At 41.4% G+C, this 14,925-nt stretch overlaps 1 protein-coding gene across 1 annotated transcript in view; it reads right to left on the bottom strand.

Annotated features, from left to right (window-relative positions):
* myo15aa (myosin XVAa) overlaps positions 1 to 14,925 on the bottom strand; it is a 47,304-nt gene that overhangs the window by 19,664 nt on the left and 12,715 nt on the right. Inside the window, exons 8-32 of the mRNA XM_085351847.1 lie at positions 13,605 to 13,695; positions 13,441 to 13,446; positions 13,097 to 13,200; positions 12,905 to 12,968; positions 12,705 to 12,818; positions 12,427 to 12,588; positions 12,069 to 12,182; positions 8,201 to 8,259; positions 7,796 to 7,919; positions 6,581 to 6,676; positions 6,022 to 6,153; positions 5,807 to 5,932; positions 5,611 to 5,688; positions 5,362 to 5,516; positions 5,226 to 5,271; positions 5,018 to 5,142; positions 3,763 to 3,880; positions 3,376 to 3,551; positions 2,941 to 3,025; positions 2,652 to 2,705; positions 2,409 to 2,494; positions 1,968 to 2,091; positions 1,679 to 1,774; positions 671 to 906; positions 339 to 529 (exon numbers count right to left, since the gene is read on the bottom strand). Coding sequence (XP_085207973.1) covers positions 339 to 529; positions 671 to 906; positions 1,679 to 1,774; positions 1,968 to 2,091; positions 2,409 to 2,494; positions 2,652 to 2,705; positions 2,941 to 3,025; positions 3,376 to 3,551; positions 3,763 to 3,880; positions 5,018 to 5,142; positions 5,226 to 5,271; positions 5,362 to 5,516; positions 5,611 to 5,688; positions 5,807 to 5,932; positions 6,022 to 6,153; positions 6,581 to 6,676; positions 7,796 to 7,919; positions 8,201 to 8,259; positions 12,069 to 12,182; positions 12,427 to 12,588; positions 12,705 to 12,818; positions 12,905 to 12,968; positions 13,097 to 13,200; positions 13,441 to 13,446; positions 13,605 to 13,695 — 2,762 coding nt within the window. The remainder of the gene's footprint in view (positions 1 to 338; positions 530 to 670; positions 907 to 1,678; positions 1,775 to 1,967; positions 2,092 to 2,408; positions 2,495 to 2,651; positions 2,706 to 2,940; positions 3,026 to 3,375; positions 3,552 to 3,762; positions 3,881 to 5,017; positions 5,143 to 5,225; positions 5,272 to 5,361; positions 5,517 to 5,610; positions 5,689 to 5,806; positions 5,933 to 6,021; positions 6,154 to 6,580; positions 6,677 to 7,795; positions 7,920 to 8,200; positions 8,260 to 12,068; positions 12,183 to 12,426; positions 12,589 to 12,704; positions 12,819 to 12,904; positions 12,969 to 13,096; positions 13,201 to 13,440; positions 13,447 to 13,604; positions 13,696 to 14,925) is intronic.

Raw genomic sequence — 14,925 nt, 5'->3', positions numbered from 1 at the left:
AGCACATGAGCCCCACAGTCACATCACCTGATCCTGAATGACAATGAATAATCAATGATCTGGGGATGTAATTGATCCTACACAATAAAAGCAATGCCAGGTCGTCCCTCTTTCTTTTCTCTGAGGTGTGTGCCAGTTTAGACCCCAGGTGTGAAAGACTTCCTAAATATTTGAACAGCTCCTGGTTTTTTTCCTCAAAAGAAAGATACTGATTGTAAAGGAAAATGTTGTGAATTTTTTATTTACTTTGCTTGAATCGTTTGGAGTTCTTGGAAAAGAGCAAAGAAGCAGACCGATGAAAAGTTGAACAACGCAACATTAAGCAGGTGAGATATTACCATCAAGACAGTGCACGTGCAACACCATGTTAGCCTTCTTCCTATTGGCGGTCCACTCAAGCAGCGACAGCGGATACGTCCGCGCAGTCTCGGGGGCGGAGCCTGATCCCAGCTGCATCTTCTGATTCGCTTGGATGAGTCTGTGCTGCAGCAGCACCTGCCAGCCAGCAGGAGCGTGGTCCGACACGAACCTGGAGCAGAGGTGAAATGAGGTTCAACAGTGGAGTAGAAGTCTCTTACTTACAGCATATAGCTTCTTAACATGTGTTTTTTTTAACCTCTCAAACTATTTGCTAAATAATTAGTTGCGAGGTCATTTTATGATTTCTCACTTGAGCAGATATTTGTCCATCTTGGCCGATGGGGCGAAGCAGCAGACACATGCCAGCAGCAGCAGCCAGCCTCTCTCTGCATTCTCAGAGTTTATGTTCCTCCACACCTGGTTGACAACCTGAGCCAGGATCTCATCTCGTAACCCTGGCGACGACAAGCCTCTCTGGACGATGTAATTCCCAAACATGTTTTCCTGCGCCCCATTCAGATGAGGGTCCCCCATAAACCGTAATACCTGAAGAAAACAGAATCCAGGTGAAAGCTGTAACAACTAACTCTGTCGGTTTTACAGCTTTATGGCAGTCTGGTGACGTATTTGTGTGTGTTTTTGTAGGTTTGTCCTACAAACACGAGAAAATAGAAGAGACTTTTTTATTCTGCTGTTAAATCTTTTACAATGTAAAAAGCATGTTCCAAATTTCTTATTTGCTTCCCAGTTAGTAGCAGAACCTCATAATTAGAGGATGGTTTGCTTCTGTGTAACGAGAGTAACATAATGACATGATGCAAGTGTGTCTCTGTGAAACTGTTATCATTTTAAATTACTGCAGTGCTCAAGAATATTCAGGGTAAATGGGAAACTTAAACTGATGTTTTATGATGCTTTCATTACAACCTGTTATGGCATAGTTGTGACGTCGTAGGGCGTTGCATTAAAAAAGTGTATGACACTTGATATGATTTCTTGAAGTTTGTGTTCAAGGTTAAATTTGACCTTCGGCACTAACAATGAAGATTAAGGTCAAATGCTTAGCTAACTTACGTACTCATTTCCCCAAGACCTGCTATACTGTTGAGAGGTTTGAAGACGATTCATAAAAACTGGGTAATAGGAAGGTTTTTACTGATTTTCACATTTGACCTTGACCTTGGGGCGATTTCCACCCAACTGAAATCAGCTCGAGCTCTTCGATGTTTCAAAACTGTGCACGACGGACAGACAAACAACCAAAAAGAACAGTTTACATAGTCTCTGCCTTTTAAGGGGAGAACAAAGATCACCCTACCATGTTGAAAAGCTCCAGAGCCTCCCCTCTCAGGTCGTCCTCCACACGGGTCAGAGATGACTCCAGAGGAGCCATCAACATCCCAAACTTTGGCTCCTACCGCAACAAAAGATTTGCTGTGTTTAATAAACAGCTTTTCAAACAAATCTACCTAAAACCTTTCAAAATTATGTTATAACCGATAAATCTAAACACAAACTTCAACAGCTGTCCTCAAATCTGAGTAACCACGCACATACACAGTATGTTACACAGCATATGACGACATGCTGATGCACGTGCATCTCACCCTGAAGTAAATCTGAACATAGCGGAAGAAAGGGTAGTTGTTGATGTCCAGAGGCAACGTGAGTTCAGCATCATCCTGGATATGAGGAGCCTGAAGCAGAGCCAAGCAGTCTGAGTGCAACTCCCTCCGGACTGAAGGGAGTAACAGACAAGGTTAAACGAGGAGTCAGCCAGGAGTAATGCAAGAGCACCAAAAACTTACATGTACAAAATCCTAAAACTTTTTTACATTCCTTGACAATTTTTCAGTGTCTGGTTTATTTATTAGATGATGGGCCTCCTGCTCCACCCTGTCAGAACTGTTCGTATCATTTCTTAATTTGATACTGTCAGTGCTGATGAGATAAGACACATTCAAACAGCTGGCTGGAGCACTCACACACACATGAATAATCTATGTGCATGTGATGCACACTGACGGGAAAGACGGACAGACGTCTACACACCTCCTGCTGTCTGCAGCAAAGCGCCCAGCTCTGCAGGGATCACCAAGTGGGTCACATTAACCACCTCCCTTTTGGTCAGCTCCTGAAAGAAACACCACTTTTAATCTATCTGCAAACTAACAATGAGGTTAGAAGAGCTCTAACATAGGCTGCTGGTTTGAACTCATGCCAGTGTGCAAAAACAAAAACACGGATGCTTTTCTCATTGAAGTCTTGTCTTAGCTAGTCCTTCATCTTACCATCTCTCTCCTCCTCCTCTCCTCTTCTGCTTTCCTCCTGGCTTCAAACTTCATCTTCAATGAGATCCCAAAAACACACGGTCAGTGTTTTAATGTAAATCCAGAGCAGAAAGACTCAAAAGCACAAAGCAGGCTTAAGGGTGGGTCATATTTGAAATTATTTTCTTAGAAATGAAGAAAACATGAAGATGTTTGAAAGGACACTGCATCAAATACATGTGTTACTTAAAAAAAATCACAGGCAGAAGGTATAGACATCAGTCCAACAAACCACAGTATCTCAGTGTACCTTAATGTACTGCTTCCGGTTGACATACATGTGGACCAGAGAGCGGAAACGGACCAGACTCTCCCTCATTTTCACATAGCGTTTCCTAGAAGATGAAGAGAATCTCAGTACAATGAATCCTAATGCACTGATTGTTGATCTTGTTTCCTAACATTTGCCACATTCACAGAGGTAAACTTCACAAGCATGCTACAAGCTCAAGCACAACAGTTCACTGAAAGCTTTATTTCTTAATTATAGTGATTTTAATGTAAAGACACAATTTACATTTTCTTTACCTCACTGCCCTTTTAACCTAAACTATGTGGTTGAGCACATACTGGAATTCAGAATCATTACATTGAAAGAATGCAGGACTCCAATCAGAATCTGAATTTGCGTTTTGTTTTATAATAAAATCTACTGAAAATGTAAGATCTCTGTGGGACACCTCACCTAACGAGGAAGCCTAGGCAGTGTGCCTGAAACCTGCTGATTTTGTTGCGGAATTCAACGTAGCGTTTCCTGACGAAGAACATGCGAGTGTAACGCTGCAGGGTGAGGGCGGCAAGATGACGAGAGCGCTCTCGCTTACACTCCAGCAGCTGGTAGATGTCCTCCTTTAGGAACAACTGCCATTCATACACACACACATATAAGTGCAATTATTCAAATACATGTGTGAGTTCATGCAAAAAAAAAAAGATATAACATTGATCCAACAAACCATAGTATCTCAAATTTCAAGCTACAAAGCAGGAAAACAATCTCTACTCAGCCATTAGACCAGCAGTTGGTGCTGGGTCTGTCTTTAACTGTGAGGCTTAATGTGAACAAGCTCACCTTTGTGACTCCAACATGGTAGGCTCCTGGTCGGAGAGGACACAGTTTACCGAGCAACAACACACAGTTCTCTCCATTTGCCACAGGAAGTGTCTGTATCCCCGCCAGGGACTTGTACCTGACAGAGACACACATTCAAATTAGGGGTGCTCAGTCGATAATAGTGATTTTTAAAAAAGAAGTACTGATATAAATTGATACTGACTGTGTCGCAATTCAGACACGTAATATGGACAGAGGTATTGGGTCACGATCAGCTGTTAAACTGTTGTTTAACAGTTGCATTGTTTAGGAGCCAAAGTAGCTCAGACCATGCAAAGTTACAGAGCAGGGTCGCCAACTTACACCAAAGCTCTTGGAGTACTGGCAGCTTCACTTCATGGCTCTCCATAGCTGAAGGCCATGCTTTAAGCATTAGATCACCAGACACAATGCCAAGTGCTAGGCGGAGTAAATCATGCCACCACTGAACTCTGAAGCAGTGGAAAATAGTTCTGTGGCATAACAAATCACATTCCTCTATCAGGCAGTCTGATGGATGAGTCTGGGTTTGAACACCAAACTGCATTGTGCCAACTGTAAAATTTGGTGGAGGAAGGAAAACGCATTATGGACGCATTAACAGACACATTATGAATGGCTGTGGATTTATAATGGGATGTAATAAAGGCTCCTGTAGGTATAATGTGTACGTGTCCTCATAGTCAATGTAGTGTATATTGAGTGAAATGTGTAATTATTCTTTTTGTGTGCTTTTATGGTTGTGGTTGTGGTTACAGAATCTTCCATAGTTCATTTTTTTTTGGCCAAATAAGACAACACCATAAACAAAGTTACACATGAATTAAAATTTTAAACTTTGGTGGCATGGCTTTGTACTGGGAGGGCAGCAGCAAGACCCCACCAAAGAGCAGCGCAATGACAGCAGCTATGACACTGATTAAGTCAGACAAAGCATGAGAAGAAGAAAATTAGTTAAAGTTGGGTTGCAAAGTGACTTGCAGAGACACGTGCAACTGTGGACCAGTTGAAGTAGCTTAAATAAGGCATGACATATGATATTTGCAAATCAGAAGAGCATCAGCTATGAGTTGCCACTTCGCGGTCTGCTCAGTTATTGCTGGGATTTTCTGTTATAGAAGGTTCTCCTCTGCCTCAGCTGTGAGATCAATTATCTTCATTTTTTTTGGGAACACAAAGTCCTGAATAGCTTCACAAACTCAACAAATACGCTGAGGATCAGAGTTCATGTTACCTGAACAGGAAGACATAGAATGGCATTCTGATTGGATATCCCTCTTTGCGGATCCTAATGGTCTCCATGACACCAGAGTGCCGCAGCTGGCTGTTCACCAGCTCGTCCTCAAACACACCTGGTTGCTAAAGACAGGTGTCCAAAAGCTCAGAAACACTAATGTATGTGCAGGTAAATAACTTTAAATATATGACGCTTCAAGATCTACCTTCATGTTATTTGGCTTAATGCAGCGAACGAAATAAGGATTGCACCTGAAATGGAACAACAAAAACATGATAATTTTTTTTTAATGAAAACAATAAAAACCAATTATGATCTGAGAGAGAACATGTGTACTTCACCTCTCCATCTTCTCCACCAGCTCCAGCAGGGACTGTTGAAACTTGCTGCTGACGGTGGGAGCTTGGTATTTTCTGGTGACTGTGCTGCTCTTCCTTATGTGACCTCTCTGCTGACCCGTGGCCTCTGCATGAACCAGGAAGAGGTTCGATACCATCTGGAAACACACAAATGCACAGATTAATACAGACTTTACAAAAACATTGCTTAGCGATTGTGTCGATTAGATTAAGTTTTAAGACCAAGCCGACCTTGTTCTTGCTCTGAATGAACAGGTCCAGGACATCCTGACGCACCTGATCGTAGTTCTTATCCAGGAATTTGTAAACCTGCATCAGTGACAGATGATCACTCTGTTTGTCATTACAGTTCACCACATTTTCAATACTTCAATGAATTATAATACAATGAAACTAGCCAAGAGAATCTCAGTGAGGAGCTTAGTACCTGGTAAGTGACCCGCCCGGCAAAATGCTTAATTGTGAACTCTGGGACCGGCATCTTTGGCTTCATGTACAGTGGATTACTGCCATGGTGATAGTGACACTTTTGAAGAAAAGTGTTGTCTGTTGCCTGTCAACAAATTACCACACCAAAAGTCCCAGTTTTATAATCCATATAAGGAATCTGAAAGTCTGTCAGTACTTTCTCCTCATCCTCACCTGCGGGAAACCGCTCTGGTCATCCAGAATCCTCAGTATCCCATGAGGCTTAGTGGCAATGAGGTCGATGCAGGGCTGGTTGTCGTTGAATGTGATGTCCTGCCATGGGATCTGCTCCCTGCTGTACTCCTCCTTCAACAGGATCACATAAAAGATCATAAAATATTAGTTGCATTATTACCTAAGCCAGATGTTGGCAACCTGCAGCTCACGAGGTACAGGTTAGGGTTACCTATTAATACATATACTATATGCAATACATTCATTTATCCTCCCCCAGTTACATCTGTCATCCACCCGTCTATCCCTCATCCCCCAAGTGCTGCTCTTTTACTCCTGCTGTTTGGTAGGAGGAGGTAAATTGGCTGTTTTGATGTTGAACGTTGCCAACGCCTGAAATAAGCAAAGGATTCACATGTTTATATGCCACTAATCTACACTTAATGAGATCCATTTGCGTGCATATGATGCCTCAAATATGTGCATTTTTTGTCCTCAATTGTTATAGGACAAGTGCGTGAGTGTGTGCTTTTCATCGGCAAGTGTGACGTGGACTCACCTGTTCCTCTCTGAATACGATCCTGTTAAAGAAGAGTTGCAGGTACTCGTTTGCATAATTAATGCAAAGCTGCTCGAAGCTGTTGAGGACCAGATCCTGTTGTCCCACACACACACACACACACACACACACACACACACACACACACACACACACACACACACACACACATATATGGTAATTCTGTCTCATCATCATGCCTACAAAGTGATTATCTGGACGTCCCTCTGAGTATCTTTAACGTGCAACATTGTTAAGCCCTCCTTCCTTCCTTCCCTGCTGATAATAATCTGAATCTTTTCTCTTATAGTTATAAGTTATGTCAATAAAAGCTTTGACTGCATTACTGGGAATGCGATGGATTATTTCAAATGCTTTAGCTTTAGCTGTCAGTCTTACATCTGACTTTAGAGTACTTCGGTATACAGAGGAGTTCATATTCAACATAGTAACTGCAAGGCGTCCAGGCCCCGTGGCTGGAAAACAAGCCGAATCATCACCCCTGCACCACATGTTTAACAGCTGGTATCAGGTGTTTGTGTTGATAAGCTGCTCGTGCACCGCAAATTTGCACACCTAAACTGTCCTAAGAGAAGAGGCTTCCTTCTGTGAGCCTTTCCAAACAGGCCACACTTGTTCAGTCTTTTTTATAACTATACTGTCATGAACATTAACATTCAACATCCTAACTGAGGCCTGTAGAGTTGAGATGGAGCTCTTGGGTTTTTGCAGTTTTTCTGAATATTGCACGGTATGACCTCAGGGTGAATTTGCTGGGTCGTTCACTCCTGTGTCGATTGGCAGCAGTTTTTAATACTTTCCACTTGTGACTAATCATTCTCATGATGTAGTGTGAGTGAAAGGTTGCTGCTTCAATTCCAGCCAAAGCCACAAATCCCCTTTGGGGTGGTGTCATGAAGGGTATCTGGTGCAAAACTCTAATGAATCAAAGATGTAGAGCTGCCGGCTGCGACGACCCCATGTGGCAAAGGAGCAGCTGAAAGTAGCATTCCTATAATTCCTATAGAAGAAGTAAAGCTGCCTCTTCATTTTGGCTTAATAATTATTAAATAAATAATGACAAGGTGCAATATATCATGCGCTGTTATTCATCTGTGATTAAGTTTAAAGTAATTTTAGAACCTACTAAGGATTCATTGCATTCTAGTTTTTTCTGAGGGGTTTAAGGTCAAACATACAACAAGGCTCCGTTACCTCAAATCCGTAAATGTCCAGGATGGAGATGGAGAGGGTGTGTTGGTGAGGGTACACCTGACCATTGATCCTCTCTGTTAACCAGCGGAAGAGCAGCGAATATAGGATCTTGGCAACAGCATCTCTGGATGTGTGTGAGTGGTGGGCAGCGAGTGACACAATGATATAAGAAATTAAAAAGGAGAAAGAAAACATATGCATTGTTATTAGCAAGAATTTTATTAGGTAAGACTTTAAGACAAAAGGGATTTTAAGATTGCATATGTGTTAGTAATTTAGTGCACATGTATTAGTGTGCATGCATACATAATGATAAAGATGCAAACATGTTATTTAAATAAATTAACGGTAATAAATGTAATGATTTTTTATGCACGGCATGTTCTGTGTGTAGCTGTCTCTCACCTGGCATCAATAGCACTTTCTACACTCAGAGGGGTGTAGATCTTGTCCCTCATTGTTTCCTGTGAAAAAACATTAAGTCAGCACGTTTTAAGCAGGCGTCTACCTGATAATATAGAGTCTCAAGCCTCCTTTCATCTTGGTTTGAAGTTGAAAGGCTTTAAGTTCAAATTAAAAATGGAATTGCACCCAAATTTCCTGCTAATGTGCCCCTCATTGGTGCCTGTTCAGTAACTGTGGTGAGGCTCTCATCTTGGGCTGACAGATCAGGTGGTCTTATCCTCCACCTGCTTCCTGCTTCTTCCAGTCTGTTTTTCCTTTTTTTTTCCTGCACTGTAATATATATTTTATAGAAGCAGAACTTTTTCTTCTGCAATTGAAGAATCACAACAGGACGCCATAAGTTCTGGGCTGAAGAGTTAGGCTTTTCACCCTTTGTTTTTACTGAACTGCTTCCTATTTAACTTCTTTTCCTATATTTGTATCCACTCCTTTGCATCCTTTCAGCTCTTCCCTTCTTCCCTTTCTTCTACTCTCTTATTCATTGATTCGGGTGTCTTAAACTTGAGATCTGATCAGATAAAGAATGCTTTGAGACTTGAGACCCTCTCTTGCCAAACACACTTAATTATCACACACACACACGTGTGCGCTCACACAAAGACACTAATGTGTACACATGATTCCTCCAGTGAGAGGAAATGAGTGGGTACGACCCACCCCTCTCCTGTTACTCAGGCACCTTTGTAATTAGGAATTCAATTATACAAAAGGTCCTTGGTTAGTGTATAGGAGCATGTGTATGTGGAAGATATAAGGTGGGTGATAATTAGATGTTTCTCTCTTTTAATTCTCCCATCACCCTCATTCCTCACCAGAGGCAGCACCAGAGGGGTCAGGACGAGTTGAATCAGCCCTTAAACCGGACAGAGAAACTACTGGACACTTACACATAAAAGAAAATGGATCCAAAAAACGAAATACTAAGAGGAGAAATACTTTGCTTAACAAAAAAAATATGTTTTTTTTCTACTTTGTTCATGGATATGATGGAAATTAAGCAAACAAGGAAATACACAAATAGGTGGATGACCAACTGGAACACTTGTATGGACAGTGGGATATTTTAATTGTTCCTTTCCTGGATTTGGTATGGATTCACTTCATTTCCTAGCTGGATGATAATGACCACATCAATAGCTCATGTACTGGTAATTAAGGATAACTGAACAGCAAATGCGATGGAGGATCCTCTCTTTTTTTGGCTATTGTAAGTCACGTGCAAGTCCTTTAACTGCGCTGTTAACACTGACAGTTCCTTCAAAAGCTCCATCAAACTTTCTGGAGCTGTGAAATCTCTTATGCTGCTTTAAAATAATAAAGGAGATAAGTTCAAGTAAAGCCAGGCTTCTGCAAAGGTTTTTATGCTCTCTGGTTTTAATACTTACTGGTATTGTGACACTTCTCCACACTCAGTTTGGGTTAGTTTGGAATTAATAACAAAAATAGTTTGTTTTTTAATCACACTTGACCATGTGGGCAACAATAAGGAAAAATGGAACCAAATTTATTTATTTGTACTGCAAACAATCTAGGTTTTAAAATTGTCACCACCTAACTGTTTACTGTTTTTAAAGAAGTTCCTTCAGAGCATAAAAAAAATGACCAATTTACCATCCTGTCCCAGTTTGAATTCAATGGACCTCAAGAAAGTTCACATGAAAACAAAACAGCATTTCTTCTTTATGCAGGAGAATGTGTAAGGTATAGAAATGAAGACACTAAGATGCAAACAGCAAAGCCTCGTGGAAATAAGTAACTGCGTTCTTTGGACAAAGAGGATTCCCAGCTGGTTAGATTCAAAAACCAGAAGCATAAAAAGCTGAAATCACAACAAAAGCATGACTGACAGATTCATGCCCTGGAGCTATAAGCTGAATGTGGCTGTTCATCTCTGCAGCACACTAAAAATAAAAGAAGTAAAAAGATGCTTTCCCTTTTAAAATAGCATAGCTCAGTCTAAATACTATATATGAATTTTTTCTGTGTCCTCTGATGTATCGAGGATGTGTGGATGTGTGCAGCCATTTACATTCATGCTTTCCCCCTTGCGAGTCTCCAGCGCTGTGGGCTGCCTCCTGTTCTGGGTTGGAAAAATTAAACCAGTGTGAAAGTGCCCTCAAATTGCATTCTAACTGCAGACCACCAGATGGCTGCAAAAAAGACATTCAGACCTATAGAGGCCTATAAGAAAGAGGACTTTCTGACTTGACCACTCTATACAATTTCCTGCTGAGTTGATGGTTTCAGTCACTCGTTTTAGGAGTCTCCATTTAATGATTAGTTATTAATAATCTCTGGCTCTCTTCCACAGTCTGTCTTTTGTCCTGTCTCCACCGCTCAGGCCCAAACGGTCACAGCAGATGGCTGCTCCTCCCTGAGGCTCTTTCTGCTGGAAGTTTCTTCCTGTAAAAAGGGAGTTTTCCCTTCCCACTGTTCCCAAGTGTTTGCTAACAGAGGGTTATTGTTGTTCTCTGTTTCCTCTGTGTTATTTTAGGGTCTTTAGCTTACAATATAAAGTGTCTTGGGGCAACTGTTGTGATTTGATCCATATATAAAATAAAACTGAATAGAACTGAATTAATTTAGACTGACCCGTCCTTGTTTTTTGGTTTGTTTTTTTTTATATATATTGTCTGTGCATCATACTTTTTTGCCCCTTTTGCCTTCACTGGCTGAGGCAGATGGCTGCCCTTCCTGATCTTGGTCCTGGTGAGAGACATTTCCTCCTCAATGATGTCAAGAGCTTAATCAAATTGTGCTGTTTGTGTATAATGTTGCAAAGTCTTGTTTTCACCATGTGAAAGTGATACAGATCATTAAAAGTGACCTATTAAAGGCACATCTGCATTTATTTGAATACCACTAATACACCAACAAAGGTAAAAGCTAAAGTTGCAAAACTCAGTTTTAGACTTTTTTTTCATGCTGTACATTCACTTGAGGATGTCTGCCATTTTGCTGGTAGTTTATCAGCTGGGTCAAAAAAGTTACTGGGTTGAATGTTTGGCTCTTAATAAAGGAATCAAAACTTTTTTTAAAAAAAGGGAACAATTTTAATCAGACTCCTCCAATAAATCTTTGATAAACTGAGTCACTCTCCTGCACTACACAGAGCTATGAGCTGTCCTAGATTTAAACTAAATCAGCAGTGAAGTCCTTCGATAAATAATCATGCACCTCCTTCACAAATGCTGAAGGCTCTCCTAGTTTACAGGCTGCTATATGCACATGTTTGATTTGTTTTTCAATTCTTTCACTTCTAAATTCATTGTTCTGTTTAAGGCCTTAAAACGCAAACATATACAAAGTATCTTCCAATGTTTTGCACTCCAATATATTTAAATTCCCCTTTAAAACATGGCATGGTTCATTGGAATTGATAACCAAATACTCCACAAAACCCCCTGCTTTATAGAAATAGTCAGGTTGGATAGAAACGATCCTAATAACCGACCAGAGGAGGTCAGGATGAGAAAAGAACCATCCAAGCAGGTCGATGACAGCAGTTTGCCTCTTTCTTGTCTTTCATTCTTTCACTCTGTGTGTGGCATCAACACATGTGTCTCCTTTGTGTCTGCGTAAGCAACACTCTGGGCGATACAATGCCTTTAATGTAACCACAGCTGTGTAAGTAAGGTAGAAACGCTGGCATAGTGCCACATCACCTTCCTGTTGACAATGTAGAAAAATCACCTCCAGGTTCAGGAATGTCACAGACTGCAGTGCTATGCTTGTTGTTTTCAAGCACTGAACGAACAAAAGACAGAACATCAGTGCACATGCAGACGGGACACGGTTTGATACTGACTGTGACTTTGTAGGTGACGGCTTTCTGTAGTCCTTCTGGTGAGATCTGCAGCAGCTCTGCGACTACTCTGATCTCCTGAGTGCTAACCACTGACGCCACCTCCTGGCCATCAGCCTGCAGTTCAGGAGGAAAATAGAAATGCAAAAAGAAAAGAAAAAAGAAAAGAAGAATTACCTGTGGGAAAATCTTTGCTGCTTATCTTACATAGTTTTTATTGTCCTGATAAAGTTTAGTTTATTTTAGAATTTAACTCATTAGTCTAGGTGACTGAACACTTTGCACCTTATTATTATATTAATCAAAATTTAAAAAAAGGGATGACATACGAGAAAAACCTGAGAAATAAAATAATTCACACCTCATGCCTCTGAAAGTAAACATTGCCCAGGTGCAGTATGGAAGACAGGACTCTAAAGATGGACGACTGGTCATCCGCAGTGAAGTGAAGGATTTCCATGGCAGAAAGCAGACGTAGAAAGTCCTCTGCATCGTTCTTCCCTTTTATCCCACAATCCTCTCCCTGTGTGCAGAACGAGAAGACCAGCAGTGCTAAACGTGACCCGAGAAGGATTTTTGGAAGGGTCGTGACCCAAAATCACTGACAATGATGATGATCAAACTCAAACTATCTTCTACCTGGTTGAGGTAATAGTAGGTTTCAGCTTCTTGTAGATAGAAGGCCTGCTTCTGCTGCGAAGGAAGACCTGCCAGCATCTCGTAGAAGATGTGATAGTTCCTCTCATTTTTGGCCTGAAGCACACGCGGCACATTTACAGCAACACTTCCATATACAGAAATAAACAAGCTATCGAGACCTTTGTGTCAGCTTGCCTCACCTGAAAGACGATGCGGGATTTTTCCAGCAGATACTGAGAGGTTATGGCACCACTGATCCTACCACTGGGAAAACAAGGAATCAGAAAACACACGTGAAAAAGAAGCAGCTTCAGAAGTAAAAGAAGCTGGAGTGAGATCAGAGCAGAGGTCAAAGTTTTGCTTGTTGCTTTTTAAAAAAAACAACAACTCACTTCTCCATAAAGACCTCAATGTACTTCCCAAAGCGACTGGAATTATCGTTCCGCACGGTTTTGGCATTTCCAAAAGATTCCAGAAGAGGAGCTGCCTCAAGTATCTATCAGGGATGCCAAACACACAAACAATATATAAACCTTTATCAGATCGCCTTATAAAGGGAGCAGTAACTGTAACTGTACAACACACAGGAAAGAAGCTGTTTCAGTGGGAATGTCTGGCCAAATGAATCATAGAAAAACACACCACGGCAAAACACAGTAACCTGATATTCTTATGGCCATTGATGAAAATTACTTGTAAAATATAAAACACGCAGCATGCAGAAAACCCCAACTACCTCAATCTGCACCCAAGGAAAGCCACCGGAGATACAGGCAAATAAAAAATATGCACAAGCACATTAGTCGTCATTACAAGAAGGAAAACTTTGAGTGTCTTAGTTTGCAAATATCCAACTCTGATGGCAGTTCTTTATTCATGTCAGGAAGTGTGTGTGCATACCTGTTGCGCAAGATTAGTTTTGTGAAGTACAGCTGCTAGGTAGCGAAGGATGAGTTTGGTGGACTCGGTTTTTCCAGACCCACTCTCCCCACTGAAACACAGTAACAGAGTCTCACTGGGAATACAGAAAACCCATCAACACGGCAATGAAAACAATCAAGAACTGCCCCAGTGCTCAGCTGAGCTGGAGACAACTTTTCCTCAGATAACCAGCACCTGGAAAGTTTGAATATTAGTGCATACAAACTGAGCTTATCAAACATTACAATGCCCAGTTTTTAATGTTTAAAATCTGTGTGTGCTTTTTCAAAGCCCAGATACAAAAAGCTTTATTGTTATACAGCCATGATGGGTTAATTATGAGGTGCCATTTCCATAAAGGAACACTTTGGAAACACTGATCTCAGTGGAAAGAAATGATGCTGATATCTACACAGATATGGACTGGGCAATGTGCTCAATGAAATGATGGCACATCAAGTGATAGAAATGATTCCATGCATGCCTGACTACGTCGGGGGGTGTTCCTAATGAGACAGATGGTGTCCTGGGGGATCTCTTCCCAGATCTGGGCCAAGGCATCACTGAGCTCCTGGACCGTCTGAGGTGCAGTCTGGCAGCGTCGGATGGACTGAAACATAATGTCCCAGAGGTGTTCTATTGGATTTAGGTCAGGCAAACGTGGGGGCCAGTGAATGGTATCAGATCCTTCATCCTCCAGGAACTGCCTACATACTCTTGGTACATGAGTTGAGCAGCAGGAGGAATCCAGTATCCACTGCACCAGAGTTGGGTGTATCAGTGGGTCCAAGGATTTCATCCCGATATGTAACGCCAGTCATGGTGTCAGTGCCTAGCCTGTAGAGGTGTGTCCTCCATGGATATGCCCCCCCAGACCATCCCTGACCCACCACCAAACCAGTCATGCTGACATCCCAGAAGTTTAACTAACTTGATGGTATACTCTGAATAAAAAGTGTTCCTTTTATTTTTGAGCAGTGTAAAAGATTATATTCTTTAATGGTAGGCAAAAATAACTCTGAACTATTTTGATCATCTGCATTCTACTAGTGGAAATACAAAAACAGGTTTGATGCAAGGAAAAGCTCACCAAGTGTGAACATTACCCTGAATTAGAGCACAGCTTCTCAGGACTTCCAGAAATCATTTAGAGCGTCCATTATTTGATCCTTTTCACCTCTGTGGTGGTGCTTGCAGAGTGTTTGACTTAATTGACTAAGTGATGTGAGACAAGGCTAATCTTGCATTAGGCAAGGCTTCGGTTCCACTTTTGCATTAAACCACCTGAAAGAGTTTCACA

Source organism: Diplotaxodon limnothrissa, linkage group LG4 (genome assembly GCF_057381915.1).
Source record: "Diplotaxodon limnothrissa isolate DT_005_m linkage group LG4, D_limnothrissa_male_GT1.1, whole genome shotgun sequence".
Taxonomy (NCBI): Eukaryota; Metazoa; Chordata; class Actinopteri; order Cichliformes; family Cichlidae; genus Diplotaxodon; species Diplotaxodon limnothrissa.
The sequence above is the reverse complement of the archived record's forward strand: the minus strand, read 5'-3'. Positions and strand labels throughout refer to the sequence as shown.